This window comes from Lipophrys pholis (genome assembly GCF_963383615.2).
Source record: "Lipophrys pholis genome assembly, chromosome: 4".
In the NCBI taxonomy this organism is placed as follows: Eukaryota; Metazoa; Chordata; class Actinopteri; order Blenniiformes; family Blenniidae; genus Lipophrys; species Lipophrys pholis.
The window spans coordinates 18,648,086-18,665,776 of NC_137637.1; the positions used below are offsets into that span (position 1 = coordinate 18,648,086).

Genomic DNA, 17,691 nt, shown 5'->3' on the forward strand with positions numbered 1-17,691 from the left:
CCTGTCATTCTTCTGCCTAATTTCTTTCTCTCGGTTGTTGGTTGCTAGTTCATTCATTCTGGAGTAGTTACATGCCTTTTTCAAGGTTTCTATTATGGTATTTATTGTCAGCAGACACTGCTTTCAGTTTAACTCCCGTCTGTATCCAGGTCCTCCATCCAGCACCTGGACATTTTGACCTGGGGGTGATGTTCCCATTGTTAACACATTTTAAAAGAGTTACTTCCAAAGCAATCGAATTACTGACCCCATAGCATATTAATAATGCTGAAAATATTGGCAATATTTGCATGGGTTATTTTCCTGCCACAGCTCTAGTACAAACCTCAAGTTCATACATAAATGCTGTCAGTCTATGTAAAAACTAAATAGTTTAAGGCCTCCTTTGACCAATGCTTATATGTCCTAATGTTCAAAGTTGCCATTTCTGATTTCTCATGTTTAACTCAAAACTGATTAACTTCTTAACAAATATCACTAATGTTTTTTGGGGGTAATGAAATATCAAAGTGCTTGCATTTCAATCACATGTGGTGGTCTCTCTCTCAAATTGACTGCTAATATGTCTTCAGTGAGAAGACTGCTGCGTGATCTGCCACACTCTCACTATGAGGTAAACAGACTTGCACCACTATCATTGTGGGGCCTTCCCAAAGACATTATGCGTTCCCAAACCCTCTTTAACCACCGCAGTTGAGTGCCTACCACTGACTGTGACCCGAACCTGAAACTAATTTTAACATTGTAGCCATGAAACCAATTTTTCATTATTAAAAATATGTAAATCTGGGCCCTGCCTTCTGGGCCCCTAAGACCTCGAAAGTGCAGCCAGATCCCAGAGTTCAACATCCAATAAGACAGAAATAAATGTGCACTGAGAGAGAGAGAGAGAGAGAGAGAGAGAGAGAGAGAGAGAGAGAGAGAGAGAGAGAGAGAGAGAGAGAGACTCTCCTTGCTGCTTCAACTTCACACCTGAGGGAAAGCGGAGCACGCTATCACATTTCCCCCTCACAGTGGCGATGACACCTTTCGGAGTGCAGACTGTACGGAGACTCTTAGTTCCCAATAAAACATCCCCGTGTGGGGAAGAAAAGCACTGCTGGGAACTTAAATGTGAGGGACACCTGGAGAGGTGGAAAAGGCCAGGAAAATGGAGAAAGGAGACCAAAGAGAGAGTTACACCACACCATGTCCCTGCTGGATTCAACTTATCAACAGAGACCAGGCTGCAGTGCCGGGTGTTTCTTCTGTAATCATGACTGTTGTATATTGACCCTGAGTCGGCTTGAGTGGAAAACAAAAGTACAAAAGGCCTTCCCAGCGGGCTCTGGCTCTCAGCTCAATTTAGCAGGATTTCTGAGACAAAGTTTTTCCACGTCAAAATAAAGACTAAACATGGTTATATCCTGCAGCATCTCAGATTGATGATGCACTTGAGGGCAAATATATCACAAGCAGACATCATCCCTCACACTCATGCTTTTGTGCTGTTCTCGGTAACATCACTGGATATACCAACATGTCTGGCAGATACGTGTTATCATTTGTCTGGCCTGTTGGGTTTCATCTCTGCAAAGCTTGACTTTGTCTCCATGGCTGAACAATAGGTTGAAGCTATGACAACAAAGGCATCAGATAGAAAGGTGTAATGAAAGAGAAGGCTGTTTTTAATCTGGTACGAGGTCAGATTCTCTCCTTTTTGTTTGGGTGAGAGACATTTGAGTGAATGGCGGATGATAGTGGAGGATAATAAGACAAGGGAGGCATGGACACAGTATAAAAGAGGCCTGAGATTTCTCAAGCTCCTCCTGGTATGAGAGGATTACAATATAGTGTGTGTGCCAGCTCGTGTGTTTGTGTGTGTGTGTTTGTGTGTATGCTCAACCTGGACTGAGTTTTACTTGCCTCTGAAAAAGGTGAGAAAGCTTCAGTTTGTTTTTTTTGTTGGAATTTGTGTTATTTTGGTTTGTCGATGTGGATTATGCGTGCCAACTCTTTATGCACTCTGAAAGCTAAGAGTAACAAGTATCTTTTTTTTGATTTTGACTCAAAGTAAACTGATTAGAGATCAATTTCTGGGCACAAATAGTAGAAAATAAAATGTGTAGGCATACAGAGTGAACTGTTGTTATAAGATAAAACAAAAGTCCTGGGTAAAGATGTTGAGACATGATCCCTAGTGTCAACATCATTACAGTCCTAGTTAAAGATGTTGATGGTTCAATATACACCCGAGACATAACGATATCTATTTTGTACATATTTTGAACATGTATAGTCAACTAGTATTGCCAAACATTTGAAATGTACTGCAGAAATTCAAAATGTTACCAAATGATTATGATTATTATGAAAGATTTTAGAAATATACATTATTTTTAGACTCGGAATCTTGAAATCAATATTATTTCAAATGAAAAAAACACATAATCGTTATTTTTTTTCAGCTTGTATGGAGAAAGAAAAAGCTGCCAATTAGACAATGGATATTCGACTTGATTTCAGACCTGGTGGTGCGTCAGGTTAAATCCTGACTTTGACTGTGGGGCTTCAAATCCATGAGCATAAAAAATGAATTAAGTCTACAATGCAAGTTTTAAAGATTTGTTAAGGCAACCCTTGAGAGAGCATCCAAATAGTGTGCCAAAGTGTTTATTCATGAAGTGTGTGCTGTGATTGCAGAGTAAACATTGTTTTTGTTGTTTGTTTTCAGTAGCTACTATGATGAATCTGGATCCATTCTGGTTCTTACTGGTCTTGCTCCTTGTTGTGCCACTAACAGGTGAATTGCAATTGGCAGTCGAGACAGAGAACAAACATGGTCTCTTCATTTAACTGGATATTCAACGTCCATGTAATGCCTCAGAATATGGAGCAATGGTTTGTTTATGATTTACATGAGGTAATATGTTCCCGTGTGTCTCATTTGGTGTTTTGCTCTTAGATGTGTATGGAAAAAGGATTATTGGGGGCGTGGTGGTTCAGCCTGATTCAATCAAGTACCAAGCATCCATAAGACACTCCAGAAGTGGCTCCCACTTCTGTGGCGGCACTCTCATCCACCCACAGTGGGTGTTGTCTGCTGCCCACTGCTGGAGGCCGTGAGTTCCTACACTTGCACGTCTCTGGCAGACACTGACTCAATCGATGATATCTCCTTACTTTGATTCTGCAAAGCGACAAGAAAATACATGTACATATCTGAACATGAAGTAAAACTTTTAAGATCTCACATTGTCACGTGTATCTTTGCAGGAGTCACCTGATAAAAGTGGTCCTGAATGAGCACAACCTTGACCACAGAGATGGATCAGAACAGATATTCACTGTCTCCGTTGTTATCAAACACCCAAATTACAATTACTGGATGCTCGACAACGACATCATGCTCCTCAAGGTAAGACATGTGAACTGGCACATGTGTTTGTTTCTGGGTGGCTTTGGTTGAGGGGGTGATGGTCAAAAATGGGTTACTAATTCCATACTGATAAGTCAGTAACCCAGCAAAGTATTATCTCAAAATGAGCAACAAACAAGCCGTAGATAAGAGATCTGTGACTCTCTTCTGCTCTAATTACCAAAATGATTGTCTCTTATGTCCCATTGTCTTTGTATTGTACATTTTACCTACAGTATATTGCAACACTAGGCAAGTGTTAAGTGTTACTAAAACCTCAAGCCTTGTTTTCAAGTAAGAAACTGTATGGTGCCAGTTTGAGCTTTCAGTGTTGATCGACCAAGGCTTCCTTCTTCTGTGGGTCAGCTTGACCGTCCGGCGAACCTCAGCGGAACTGTTGAGCCTGCCGCCATGCCAGAGGCTGACTCGCCCCCTTTGAAACCCTCCACTCGATGCACAGTCAGTGGCTGGGGTGTGACCTGGGTCTACAGTCACAAGCTGTCACCTGAGCTCAGGTCTGTGGAAGTGGACCTCCTCTCCAGCTGCTGGAGGTACTACTACTTCAGGACCACGGAGAACATGATCTGTGCTGGCTGGAACACTGGAGGGAGAGACTCCTGTCAGGTGTGTGTGTGTGTGTGTGTGTGTGGTGTGTGTGTGTGTGTGTGTGTGTGTGTGTGTGTGTGTGTGTGTGTGTGTGTGTGTGTCTATTGCATGCTCTTTTAAGGGTAATTGTGTGCACGTGTGCCAAGTTCAGTGAGAGAGATTTTCTTTGTCACTTGTAATCAGTTGATCATTATCAAGATAAAACAGTTGGATTAAAAAAGGAAATATTACATCAACCTCAGAAGATAAACAAGCATTTCTCTCTCGATTCTGTTGAAGCTGTACGGCTGATATTTCAATATTTTGACTGTAATGTATAAAAACATACCATGGGAAAGATACAAGGTTGATGAAAGTTGAGTGGTGGTCACACATCTAAAACATTTTGAAACAACAAAAAACGATAATTTTAGAATCCAAAAATATATTTTGGATTTGTTTAGTTGAAATCCAGAAAGCTGTTGCGTTAATTCTAATTATTTCAGATGATCACCACAACCAGCTCCTCTCTTGTTACTCACTGAAAGTATCTAAATACTGATATAGCGACACACTTCCAGCTGATATCAATTTATACACACGCATTTTTGTAAGATCTCTTACATTTTGGTTTATTTGTACTTACAATGTGCCACATCGCCATTTAAGAACTTTCTGTGGACTCTTGTTTACATGTTCTTCCTCAGGGTGACTCCGGAGGGCCTCTCATCTGTAATGGTAAACTTGAAGGCATCGTATCTTGGGGCATCGGCTGTGGCTGGAGTTCATACCCCGGTGTCTACACCAAGGTCAGAAACTACCTCGGATGGGTCGCCTCAGTCATCCAGAACAGTTAATGGGACTCATATCCTCTTCAAAGAATCTTCTACGACACATGCTTCAGACCCAAAACCCTCCTGGACATTGATTTTTATTTTGAAAAGGTTTCGCACTTCAATGAAAACATAATCATATTGGGGAAAAACTAAATAACAGGGAGACCACAGCTAATGAATTGAAATGTTTTATGGTTTTTTTCAACAAAGTGAATACCACCTAAAGAAAAAGTTGACTTTTATTTAAAAAGTTGTCAAACGTATTTGTTCAAATAAATGCGTTTTGTGTTTTAGTCTTATGCTATGGTGATGTCAAAACACAATGATTTGTGAAATCAGTGTCGCTCTTCACAACCTCAGTTTCATCACTGATTAAAAAAAAAAAAAAGTTAGAATTTGAAATAAACAATTTCTCAGATGTTTTCCTCTCACATTTTTTTTTCCAATTCACACGCCTTAGGGAAGAATCAAAAGTGAGCTTGAACGTTTGTTTTTCCTCTGCAGTATTCTACTGATAAGGTCCAGGGGGTTACTAGTGACTGACATATGCCTACTAGTTGGGCCAAGTACTGTTACTAGTGCAGCACAGTGGTTTACTAGTAAGGTTTGCTTAGATACTAGTCGGCCAAAAGTGGCGCTAGTAGTGGAATAAACATTACTAGTAAAACACAGTCGTTCTAGTAGTGCACCGACTTGTCTTACGAGTGAGGACAAAGAGCTTACTAGTACATGGTACTAGTAAGATTTGGAGGTCTTATAGCATTGTTGACTCATTATTTTCCAAATGCAATACATGTTTTATCCTTCATAACAACTTGTGCAGAAAGCAACTTCACTCGTTTCCACAACCAAAGACCTGCAATGTGCTTATTGTAGTTTTCGCTCTCAGGACAGAGAAGTGGGAGTTAAACAAATGAAAGCTGCCACGTCACGTCTGGGCAGAAACTATTAATGCATAATGACAACAGAATAACCCCCCTCCCCTTTCTTCATGGCAGCATGTTGTCATCCCACCAGTCAGCGATTGGCTGTGACTGCGCCCTCTCCCCTTTCCTTTGCGTCCCATTCACATTTAAAGCTGAGCCACAATGCACTCATTCACTGACTCAACAAAAACAACCTTACAAATCCGGAGAGCCAGAATGGATGGAGTCAAGTTGAGCAGGGAGGCGTTGCATATTGAGGACCACAGTTCCAGACACTTGTCCAAGGAAATGGTAAAAAAACTGGTTCTTCAGTCCCAAGAGGCCAAGAAGCAAGCATATTGTCCCTACAGCAAGTTCAGAGTGGGGGCAGCTCTGCTGACCATGGACAACTGTGTGTTTACAGGTAAGCCACATGAGAAGTTTGGGAAATAACCATTTTGGGAGTTACTGGGATGAAGAGTAAAGTTTGGGTATAAGCGAACGGAACAACAATTTAGTTTTTTCATTTGATTGCAGTTACAATCCATTTTTAAAATTGCGAAGATATATTTTGAAGGCTTTAATCAAACACTTAATTCTCATGGTAAAAAGTTGTTTTTTTTTATGCGTACTGTTATGATATACAACACTGAAAGCAGAGAAGGCGTGAAAGCCACGACGTTATGCAACTTGTACTTGAGTTAGGTCTCATCTTGATCCCCTGTTGGTTGAGACCCCCTGATGATGGGAGAAGAATAAGACCGACGTGATTAGTTTCATTTTGCTGCATCGTTGGGGTTTATTTTTCACACGCGACTTCTACAGGAGCTCGTCGATGAATCCTCCCGTGAACATTCTGTATTTTTCCAGTTAAGTTATATAAAACCACCCGAGGCAGAATGGTGAAATATCAACATTCACATGACCTCTGGTGACCTTTTGTCACAGCATCACTTGCGTCAACAGCTCTGTAAATACTGAGAGAGATGTCAAATCATTGTCAACAATAAAGCACCAGCATAACTCTTCCTGTCTGCTGCTGCAATGTACAAAGCTCAGCCGGTCACGTGTCCCATTACAGACATGCCTGGGGCGGGAAGGGGGGCGGGGGGGCGGCTGGCAAACAAATGTGGGTGCAAAGACCCACTGAGTAACTATTTAGCGAGGTGAGGTGAGGTTAAAACAGCCTCTTTGATGGTGAAAAGGACTCACTTTGTTGTTTCACAACTACACAAATGATTTGATCTATTTTAATCTATTGGGGTGTTTGTGTCAGGTTGCAACGTGGAGAATGCTTGTTACAATCTGGGAGTGTGTGCTGAAAGGAATGCAATGTCCAAGGCAGTGTCAGAGGGCTACAGGAGTTTCAAGGCCATTGCCATTGCCAGGTATTGTTCACGTCGGACTTCTGTGTGTTTCCTAAGACTCCCAACATTTATCCAATACTTACTAGAATTTCCAAAGTGTGATTCACCTCATCTTGCACATCAGACCAGCCTGAGTCAAACTTCCTGCTTATACAGATGAGTTTGGGGTTTTCTGGTCCAACACCATTTGGTTTAGCACAAAAATGCACTGGCATTAGTAAAAACAAACATTTAATGTCCTCTTATTGTACCATTTCTTGCTCTGTTATTTTTGAACTTTCAATAAGGCACTTTTTACTGCGGTGCAATTTAAAGTGCTTCTCGGGGAAATTGATGCAGCGACAAAACAAGGAAGGACACAGAAACAGAGAGAGCCAAATATGAAAAAACTCAATTATATTTGAAACATGTTAACAGATTGAACATAACGTATTGAGTGAAAGATAAGTGGTTTGGAAATACCTTCATATAAACAACTAAAGCTTAAATGTTAAACTGAAATCAAATATACCCATAAAGTCCACAGACCGGGAAAACTTCAAAGATGACATAACTTCAAACAAATAAAGTGAGTTATAATGGGAAAAAAAACATCAAGAGGCAACAATGTTATACTGCCCTATGTTTGGCTTTACTTCAATTAACTAAAACTCACTGGGAAAAAAATTAAATCATTACTTGAGAAATTGCAGCAAAACAAGCAACACAAGAATTAATGTAAAATCATCAAAAACATTAAAATCACCATTAAGAAAATGTCAAAATATTTGATAAAAACTTTTTTTTTTTGTAAATAAGCTTATGTAAATATTGGCAAACGTTGGTATTTATGAAAGTGACAGTCACCCAGACTGGACATCAGACTGACGCAATGAGGTGTTTGTGTTTAAATGACACAACTATACATGTCCCCAGAAGTGGTACAGTCAAATATCTGCGTGCTCACTGGTCTCTTTTCTTTCTCTGCCATCTCATTTGTTCTTCGCAGTGACTTGAACGACCAATTCATCTCACCATGTGGTGGCTGCAGGCAGTTCATGAGAGAGGTATCATTTCGTCTTTTACGATGTTCATGACTATATATTCAGTGTAGAGAATACAGTTCAGGTGAAAATAAAAATAAACTTGTTATTCGTTGTAGAAGAGTGGACAAAAGTAATCCAATCTACCATCTTTGTGTTTTCCTATTGACTAAAGGTTCAGTTTCAGACACTCTTCAGACCCAAAACAAACCTGAAACCTGAAATGCGATAATTAATAAATCAATGACTTTCCTCCTTTTTCTTAATCGCCACAGTTTGGGCCAAACTGGGACGTGTACATGTCAAAGCCTGATGGTTCGTATCGGAAAATGAGAGTGGACGAGCTGCTGCCAGCGTCGTTCGGCCCTGAAGATCTGTCCAAGAAGAAAGTGTGTGACATTCCTAATGAGTACTGAGTGTGTACTCTGTTACAAAACACACACACACTGCTGTAGTTGTTTCCTGGATTTGCTTTGACCTGTACCGTTTGTGACCGAGGCTCGACTGAACGAATGCTCATGATATGCAGGAGTTGTATTTATGATGAATGTTTGTTGTGGCTTTATCTGGTAATTGTAAATGTTGTATCTAAATTTATTCTACATTCAGTGGAGATGTTTTCAACATATAATGTCTGGACAATTCATTGTGCCTTAATTGGTGATCGATTTAACTCGGATAATATACTTAATGCTGTATTGTGGTAGACCTTTATTAAAGAGAGAAGAAAAATGACATCATGGTGAAACTTTACATACATTTTAATAAATAAACGATTAAAAAAATTATGTTGTTTTTTTTTTTTTTACTGGACTTGACGTTTTACAGTTAATACGGGCATGAAGATGGTTTTAAAGGACATACAAGAAAACACATGATATGTGATATCACAGTGTCCTGAAAAAAGTATTTAGTGAACAGAAAAACAAAAAATTCAATTAAAAAGAGAAACAACAGAGGAGTGAAAAATAGAGTCCCCAATCAACATTAAAACCCATTTCATAAAGACTGTATGTCTATTTACCCCATGCATAAACATCTGTTGTTTTTAAGGGTGCAAAATTAAAAAGGGAACTGCATTTATTGTTCCTGCCTTACAAATCAAAACTGGTGTTCAGCAAGAGGTACAAGTCTCACTCCAGGACCACTTTTATCACCATTCACCTATTGTGATTTTTAGCATTGTACTACACTTATTATTCAACTCTGAAAATAAACAGCAGCAAGACATGGCAACATCATGTGTGCAGAAAAACACATCAGAATCTAGAGTCACTGTTTCATCTCATGCGGAAGCATCTTAAAGGTGCAGTATGTAATATTCTGAGTCATCGTAAACTATCTAAAATAGTAATGATGTGGCAGAGATTCCTGCAGAAGAGCAGAGTCGCTCCACCACTCTTCTTGCATTCAGAGCAAGAAGAGAAGAAGCAGCAGATCCAGACAGGAATCAGGTAATTCAATAGAACTCGCAACTCTGAGACTCACTACTGCCACCCAGTGCAATACAACTGCCATTACAGAAAACTTCCATACTACACCTTTAAGCCGGGAATTGTACCGTTGTGTCCAATTATTAACAGCAAAGCTTCAACTGGCGGATTCCTAATATTGACCAAAACAGGTACTTCTTAAAGTTAGTGCAGCAGGCTCAGTTAGTTCAAAGCTATCATTAAACTGATCCCAAAGGACTGCTCCATGGAGATCTGCAGGAGCCTTTAACCTGTCCTAACAGTGTGTTGAGGCATGAAGTAAATCTTAGTGCTTGTTCTTAGATACTTCCGTAGAGTTAATAAATTGTATGACGTCACACAAAGAAGGTAGTACGACAGCATTTCAATACTCGAATGTGAACATGTCATCTAATGAAGCAACATGATGATGGTTTCGCTTCCTTAACACACCAAAGTAATCAGGAAGCAAAGTGTAATAGTTCTTACTTTGACCTCAGCTCTCTGTTGAGGTGTTGTTGGTGGCATCACTGAGTACAGGCCACGCAGGCACGTGTAACCTGGGCAGCGTTCCTTCCATGAGTCTTTCCATCCACAGCCCCAGCCTGTCCAGCTTGTGGTGAACTTCTATGCTGGTGGCCCGGCTGGAAGCTCTCCTGGAGGGGGCCCCGTCCTCCCTGGAATGGGACCGGGACCGGGAGTGGGAGCTAGACCTGGACCTAGAACGGGACTTTCTCCTGCTGTCAGAGGAGAACGAGGTCTCAGACGATGAGTCGCTGGGATCGTCCCCTGTGAAGACGGGTCGAAACAGACAGAAGTATTTCTTGTATCCATTGAGCGCCAGGACGTGACCGGTGTAGTCTGTGGATTCCTCCTCGTCATCTGAATGACTGGAGTGACGGGCTGAGCGGAGAAGCAAGGGCATCCAGTGGAGGTGCTTGTCAGCATTGAGGAAGGAGAAATGGAGTGTCTCAGTCCTGCAGGTAGAGAAAAGGACACGACAGTACAAATATTCAGGCACCCTTTATTTTCTGACGTGTACCAATTAATGATAACATCCTTTTGAAAAAGATTTTTTTTTTTAAAGGTTGAAAGTCTCTCCAACTTGAGTCTGTAACGCGCTTACCCAGAAAAAGAGAAGACCTCCTTGGCAAATTTCCTCAGTAATGCATTCTTGGAAGCGTTGGTGAGCACCAGCACCACATTAAGGTGACCAGGCCTCAGCTTGACCAGGTTGCTGGTGTACGTAATGTCCGTGAGCTCCGTCACTTCCACAAAGTCCTTCTTTGGAGCGCGGCTGAAGGAGGGAAACATGAGAAAAGTCAAGAGGAAAGGAAGGGCACCTGAGTGGAGCTTTCACAGACCCTTTGAAACCTCAACACAAAGACTTAAAAACCGCAGATGAAACGCTAGAGTTGTTTCTAATTCAACTACGAGCCATCGTTTCCTCATCCCACCCAGAATGTGTTTATCACTTCAATAAAAATCTATTGAGCTGCAACCGTTTAGAGAGCCTGCGGGAAAAATCAGGCCACTCTCTTGTTATTGACTCATATGAGACAGGCTTTCAGTTACCCACCTGTTGGAACGACCGATAGAAGTACGCGTGTTTGTCTTTAATGTATCCGATTCACCTTACCTTGAGGTACTTGCTCGGCTTGATGCATCTTCCTCGGGTTTTGCTTGAGACTTTGGCTTCGACTGCCGAGGTTCACTTTCACCTGGTTCACTGAACACATGTCAAGGAGCGTTGAAACATCATTTTATTGCCTTTATTTATTAATGAAGATGCATTTCTTTGCTGTGCAAAACCTTTTTAGAATGTAGAACTGTCTTATATTTGAACCAATATGATAACTTATCATTGAAATGCCTCGGAGGGAAGAAGGTGACGTCTCACCTAAAAGCCTGAATGATGACGGTGCCAAAAAGGATGAAGAGCGCTGAGAAGATCAAGGAGAGGATTGGCATCATCTCAGACCTTAAAGACAAAAGGATACATGTCATCTAAACATGCAACAGCACACACACACACACACACACGGCGTGTTTTCACACTTTTTAATAGATGCTTCACAGCTTCTCTGCAATGGTGCATCTTGCGAAGGCTTTCCATGTAAACAATGCTCAGGCAAAAAGCTTGATTCAGCTTGTAATCTAATTTCAGAAATGTCTGTAAGTCTGCGGACTTCCTGTGTGAGTATTGTCTTACCAGTTTGAATAGAGAAGGTCGTCATATATTTGGAGGAGGTAATCATAAGCAGCATTCATCCACTGAATAATAAACATCTGGCAAAAAACACAAAACAGGAACATCAGAAATCTGTAGTTTTGCTTGAAACAGGCTCAAACATAAATGAATGTTTGTATTTGTTGCGGTCTCAACCCCGAGGTGGGCGAGTGCGGTCACTTACGGGTGCCATTTCGTTGTTGAGTTCCGGCAGCGTGGCGTCCGAGCTCAGATACGTGGGGTCTTTTTGTAGCAGCTCCAGCTGTTCGTAGAGGTGGTACTTGTCCTCGTTGCTGCCGTTCCAGCCGGCACTCACAGAGCGGTACTGGACCTTACCAGCCTGGCTCCGCCGCTCCAGAATGACCACCTGTCAATGTTATACAATATTCCTTTGATTGCACACTTTGCAGGATGTACCAGTAATCTGATACAACCTCCCACGGCAGAACAAACGCAGCTCGTCCTTGATGTTTGCTTGTCGACAGAAATTTGGGATTTGGATTCATGCTTGATTCTCCGTGTTCACTGCGTGTGTTTAGGCCACTGACCTGGGCCGAGAGCGCAGCCTGACTTTGGAAAAGCGCCTGACACAGAGGCTGCTGCTGACGTTGGTAAACGTATGCAAAGCGCAGCACATCTTTTTTGTTCGCCGTGGCAAAGTCCAAAAAGGCCTTATTCCCTGGAAGAAAAGCTGCGTCCTCCCCTGTGATTAACAGCACACAGTACCTGCAAACAATTTTACAGTCAACACATGAATCCGCCGAGAGCTCTGCGGGACTATTCTGTTGTTACCCAGAGTCTCATAGTTGAACACTGAGAGGGTCGAACGTGTCCGCGTTGTCTTACTTTCTGCGTCGGTGAAACTGCTTGACGGGACACAGCTCATCAAAAATCTGCTGGCTGACCAGCCGTGGCACCTGAAGGAACTTGTTGTTGGAGACAAACTCATCCATGATCTGCCGCTTCATCCCTCTGGCCTGAAAAAAACCCCCCAAAAAGTATAAGAAGGATGAATCCAGCTCGTGTGTCAGAAAAGCATCACAATAGTGGAATGGAGCTCGTTGAGACTGGATACCTGAATGATGTCAACAGGCTTCTCTGTGTCTTCCTTAAACAGCAGCATGGTGGGAGCGTATGTGTTTACATTGAACTGCCGCAGCAGCCGAGAGTTGTGCGTCTCTCCTTGATCCACAAAGCCAAAACGCACGTAGTCTCTGAAGGCAAATGCTGTCAACTGGGGAATAGAGCAGGTGGATTAGAGCATATAAAAACAGAGACACTATAGTGACTCACTTTCGCCACCTCGGGGGAGGGGACAAAGTGGTTTCCAAGTCTGGCGCTAATAGTTAACTTGCCAACTTCAGCCGATATACCGGCAGCACGATACACACTTGTGAACCCCAAAACTGTAAATATTCAAGACATACGTAACTCTATGTAGTACTATGTTTCAGTTTCAAAAAGTTTGATGACCTGGGAACTAAATCAACTAATATTTGAAGATGCAACAGTCTTGACATGAAACTGAGACTTTTTTTTATTTTACATGTAAATATTTAGTCTAATTAGTTCTGCAATAGTGTTTGTGCATACCCACCTTATAGAGAAGGGGAACAACAGGGACTTGGTCAAACAGGAGAAGGCTTGGCTTATTTTCCGATCGCCAGTTTTCGAGGAAAGCCATGTAGTTATCGTCAGTAATCTTGAAAAACAGTAAAAATAAGACAGTGGTTTAAAGTTTTGTTGTCTAAAACGATATTTTCTCACCACACTAAGACTTGTAATAATCCACACATTTTTTTTTTTTTTTTTTTTACTTCATTCACTATTTATTTCAACCGTGTCTTATTGAATGCAGACGTACGTCAGACCAATGTGAGCAATTGCAAATCGTTGCGTTGAATACTACAGTAGCCACGCATGTCATCCGTCATTACCTTCTCCACCAGTTTCTGAGGGAGCAGATTTTCAACAAACTGCCGCAGGTGCTCCCGCACCACGGCCTGATGAAAGAAGGTCACCCTGCCGTTCACCAGCCCGATGATGGAGGGAGCGCGGTGGACTCCCAGCTGGTTGGCCAGGCGCCGCTCGTAACCCAGGTCCACAATGCCGATGCCCACACCTGGTGTAACAATAGAAAGCAACCGCTACTGACACCGACACAGTAGAGGGAAACACAACCTCTCGTGGAATCGGTTCAAACACGCTGTGAATTTGAAATTTGAAAAGCGGTGGTTTTTTAAAAGTACCTAGAAACATTGAGCTAGACCAAACTGCGAGTAATCTTGAGCTGGTGGCACAATACTCATAATTCTCTAAGGTATTACACTGAAATGAAATGAGAGCGTGTTTGAACATGTGGCTAAAAGGCTCAGTGTTTGTGACGAGAGGCTTATAAATTCAGACTCCCACAAAAGACCCACAGTGACACACTGCAAGAAGAGCGTCTCTCAGAGGAACCTCTCCATGCTCTGGGATTCACTCATGTCCCTGAAATAAGGAAAACGCTGCCTGATGGCCGGATTCATGAAAGATGCATGCCCCTGTTTTTAGTGTTAGAATAGATAGAATTTGTTAGAACACAGTATGAATATACCACTGAACTCCACAGGAACGGGAAAAAAAACTAAAATCACAAAACTGGACTTTTGCTTTATGATTGCTGAAATCTCAGAAAAACACTGATTGATGTTGTTTCCCCGAGGACGGACACTGCGTCTCGGAACTCGCAGATTTCTTCCTTTTTTATGTGCTTGTTTTTGCTCGTAGCACCTTTAGAACGTATATATTGTTGTATTATAATTGAGTACTTGAATGTACATAGTATCTGAGTGTATTGTGTTTGAAGGCATGGACTCCCAACTGTAATTCCGGGTGTTTGAAAGCATGTGCATAATGACACTAAAAGGATTCTGAATCATGAAATGACACTAAATAATGTGATGGGGTTAAGGTATATTTGCCTTAAGAACATCGTCCGATTCAGTCAGTGGAGCAGTCGCGCAACTGCACTGTGACATGCACACACCCAGCTTTACCCAGAAGCCCACCGCTATTGAACATGAAGTTCTTAGCTCAACTAATCAAGTGTGAGTTTAATCAGACGGAAGTTTACATGATGTGATTTTTAACCAGTTGGTGTTTAATGACATTATTATAGTCTCTGCAATCGTACGTATTGTAATGCAGTAGGTCCCATAATTATGGTGAATATGTTACTAGTGCAAGAGACTCACTTAACTCTTCAATTTCATTACTTTATTGACTTATGGTTCCAGGGAATTATGCGGAGTATTGCATTAATCATTTGCCTTTGCACTTTGTTCCAAACGATGAGGAAACAAATAAACCCTCGGGAATTATTTATGAATTCTAAGCCTGTCTAAAGCACTCAACACTGACACACAGCGTTACCATTTGTCTTAATGACATCAACGTTGTGTAATGATGCTTTGAGGAAAAGCAGCTTTTAGCGAGAGAGTGTGTTTGGCTGGACAGATAACAGTAAGAGTCTCACCCAGAGGTTCCAGCTCCTGCACCGTCTCCTTCCACACGGGCTCGATATGGATGCACGCAAAGCACCACTCAGAGGTCACTTTGATTAAGTACGGCCTCTTGTAGCTGCCTGGAAGAACGTCGCTGTTAAACTGCGCATGGTGAAGCATGTACTTGCTGTCTGCAAAGTCTCTGGACCTGAGGGAGTTGTGGAAGCAGGACGGGGAGTGAGGACACAGTGAGGACATGAGCTGATAGAGATATCACTTCAACCAACTTGCACATGTAGGAACCCTTTAAAATAAAATGTAAACAATGACAATAAAGATACTGCTTCAAAGTAATTCACATCTTGATTTATGTAAAAGTGAGTAAGAAGTAAAATTTCAGGAGTGAAAGTCAGTTATTATCTACCCGTATATATTTGCATATTTTCTCGTTTGGGTTTTGACTGTAGAATTTACTAGTCAAGTAACAACTGTGTTTTTTGCCCATGGTTACTATTTTGTTAAGAATGTGGAGTACGTTAGATATTTATTTTGACCAAGATATGACAATATTTCTATTTTGTGGGTAATCAGTCTGAGAGACATAGAGACACGAGAGATTATTTGAGGATTAATACCCCCAGAGAGGTCAATGGCAAAGATCTGTATTCATTCTGATCTTATAAGCTACCTTTGTTGTCCTCCCACCAAATATAATTAACGTTCAAAATTAAGATATAAAAGTATGAAAGTTACAGGATGAAGCTTTGCATGTGACAATTTAGCAGACTCTCTACGTAGAGTAAGGCAGGGTGAAACAAGATGTGTTTGGGTGCTTCTTTTTCCTGTTTTACATCTTTCATATTAAACAAATACAAATAAAATATGGTATTTGATTTGTGTAGACTTTAAACTCTTGTCACTGTAAATCACCCCCCTATTGGGCACAAACGTTTGATGATCTAAGAACCCTTTTGTTCATTAGTAAATAAATGAGCAGAGAACAACAGTTTAAACTCGGGGTACCTTGGAAAATGGAAGAAAGACTCATCAAAGTAGAAACTGTTGTGGAAGCTGCGGAAACCGTGATGCTGTGATTGGCCAAAGGGCTGGTTGTCGTCCATCTGGCCATAGCGGTCAAAGTTGGACCTTCGCTCCTCATTAGACAGAATCTGCATGCAAAACAAATGAGGCAGGAGAAGCAAGGAGACACATTAATATTCATGTTGGTATACAGAAAGTGAAAGCTGCTAGGTCTGTTACACAGGGAGGTCCTTCTGGAAAAGTGACAGCACATTTTGTTTCCACTCACCTCGTATGACTTGGACACCTTGATGAACATGTCCTCAGCTTTAGGGTCCTTGTTTTTATCTGGGTGCCTTGAAATGAAGCAAATGACACAAGACAGTCAGATCAAGACAGCTTGTTGGCTGTTGTGACTCTAAATTCTGAATCAGATGTAGCTGATCATGTCTCGTCAAGGCCTCACGTCAACAGACACCTGATGTCAGTCACTCACCACTCCCTGGCGAGGTTCTTGTAGGCTCTCTTGATTTCAGCTTGACTGGCACTCCTGCCGACGCCCAGGATTTTGTACGGATCATACTCAGAGGCTGCGTTCACCAGGAGCACACTCAAAATGAGCAGAAACATGGCGAGCAGAGGTGGACGGACCCGCGGCTGTGGGTCGGTGCAGCGGCTGGCCGACATGTTTCCACCCCCAGTCCCGGTCAGATACCGACGCTGCAGTCCAAGAAACTAATGTCAGCGGACAATGTTTCCCACTATGAACTCACATGGTCGTGTCTGTGTACTCCGGGTGAGCTAAGCGTAAGGACAGGCATGAAAATTACTACGACGAAGCCATTATTTTTCCTACAAATGATGGACATGAGAAAACCGGCCGCAAACCACTGAACTTCCGGTTTGTTTCAAAATAAGATGCGGCTGAATTCTTTCCGAAACTCATAGAATAGAATAGAATAGATGGAAATTCTTTGACGTGTTTCTCTACACAGAATATGATATGATAAATAAAATAGAAAGTTAAGCTATCGACTAAGTCAGGATAAAAAAAAATAGATATTAGATATGAATAAGTAAATATTCATATATACAAGACTTAACATTGACTAATATATGCATGGAAAGAATGAAATTCATGGTCAAAATACAACAAACAGAATTTACAGGGAAGAGTTACACAATCTGATGTGCCTTGAGGTCCTCAGGAAGACGTTTACTTAGTGTTCCCAGAGTTAAAAGCAAACAAAGTGAAGCAGCTTTTAGTTTCTAATCCTCAACTGTGGAACAAAGTACCTGAACACGAGTAAGTACTCACTCACTCAAAACACTATTCTTTGCTGTGACTTTCCATTAAACAGCAGACTTTACCTTTATCTTAATAAGGCTTTTC

At 41.5% G+C, this 17,691-nt stretch overlaps 3 protein-coding genes across 4 annotated transcripts; 2 read left to right on the top strand and 1 right to left on the bottom strand.

Moving 5' to 3' along the window:
- The first annotated feature begins 1,805 nt into the window (after positions 1–1,805).
- LOC308108752 (trypsin-like) lies at positions 1,806–5,239 on the top strand. Its single transcript, XM_080461950.1, has 6 exons — positions 1,806–1,916; positions 2,714–2,782; positions 2,945–3,101; positions 3,256–3,397; positions 3,764–4,021; positions 4,690–5,239. Exons 2-6 carry the CDS (start codon positions 2,722–2,724, stop codon positions 4,837–4,839), a joined length of 768 nt encoding a protein of 255 aa, XP_080318076.1. The 5' UTR covers positions 1,806–1,916; positions 2,714–2,721; the 3' UTR covers positions 4,840–5,239.
- A 570-nt stretch (positions 5,240–5,809) lies between these two features.
- On the top strand, positions 5,810–8,890 carry cdab (cytidine deaminase b). Its single transcript, XM_080461749.1, has 4 exons — positions 5,810–6,147; positions 7,000–7,111; positions 8,079–8,136; positions 8,388–8,890. The coding sequence occupies exons 1-4, from the start codon at positions 5,907–5,909 to the stop codon at positions 8,526–8,528; spliced, it is 552 nt and encodes a 183-aa protein (XP_080317875.1). The 5' UTR covers positions 5,810–5,906; the 3' UTR covers positions 8,529–8,890.
- LOC308108629 (dnaJ homolog subfamily C member 16-like) lies at positions 8,805–17,195 on the bottom strand. 2 transcript variants are annotated; one of them, XR_013935292.1, is made up of 16 exons: positions 16,795–17,195; positions 16,588–16,654; positions 16,302–16,447; positions 15,311–15,486; positions 13,731–13,915; positions 13,391–13,495; positions 12,869–13,027; positions 12,640–12,770; positions 12,342–12,519; positions 11,978–12,160; positions 11,776–11,852; positions 11,464–11,544; positions 11,203–11,292; positions 10,690–10,860; positions 9,741–10,540; positions 8,808–9,411 (listed from the first exon to the last, which is right to left on the bottom strand). XR_013935292.1 is itself a non-coding variant. In XM_080461748.1 (15 exons), the coding sequence occupies exons 1-15, from the start codon at positions 16,983–16,985 to the stop codon at positions 10,060–10,062; spliced, it is 2,421 nt and encodes an 806-aa protein (XP_080317874.1). In that variant the 5' UTR covers positions 16,986–17,195; the 3' UTR covers positions 8,805–10,059. The 2 variants fall into 2 exon arrangements, 1 of the variants encoding a protein (XP_080317874.1); XM_080461748.1 differs by having other exon boundaries at positions 8,805–10,540.
- Positions 17,196–17,691: the final 496 nt, after the last annotated feature.

What these genes read in the sequence shown, in the direction of transcription:
- LOC308108752 (XM_080461950.1), top strand. Translation starts at nt 2,722, where the DNA reads ATGATGAATCTGGATCCATTCTGGTTCTTACTGGTCTTGCTCCTTGTT. An exon ending in CCTTGTTGTGCCACTAACAG is followed by an intron (nt 2,783 to 2,944) that starts GTGAATTGCAAT and finishes TTTTGCTCTTAG; the next exon opens with ATGTGTATGGAAAAAGGATT. An exon ending in ACGACATCATGCTCCTCAAG is followed by an intron (nt 3,398 to 3,763) that starts GTAAGACATGTG and finishes TCTGTGGGTCAG; the next exon opens with CTTGACCGTCCGGCGAACCT.
- LOC308108629 (XM_080461748.1), bottom strand. Translation starts at nt 16,985, where the DNA reads ATGTCGGCCAGCCGCTGCACCGACCCACAGCCGCGGGTCCGTCCACCT. An exon ending in TTGTTCCCCTTCTCTATAAG is followed by an intron (nt 13,028 to 13,390) that starts GTGGGTATGCAC and finishes TCTATTCCCCAG; the next exon opens with TTGACAGCATTTGCCTTCAG. An exon ending in GAGGTCTTCTCTTTTTCTGG is followed by an intron (nt 10,541 to 10,689) that starts GTAAGCGCGTTA and finishes CTCTACCTGCAG; the next exon opens with GACTGAGACACTCCATTTCT.
- cdab (XM_080461749.1), top strand. Translation starts at nt 5,907, where the DNA reads ATGCACTCATTCACTGACTCAACAAAAACAACCTTACAAATCCGGAGA. An exon ending in GGACAACTGTGTGTTTACAG is followed by an intron (nt 6,148 to 6,999) that starts GTAAGCCACATG and finishes TGTTTGTGTCAG; the next exon opens with GTTGCAACGTGGAGAATGCT. An exon ending in GCAGGCAGTTCATGAGAGAG is followed by an intron (nt 8,137 to 8,387) that starts GTATCATTTCGT and finishes TAATCGCCACAG; the next exon opens with TTTGGGCCAAACTGGGACGT.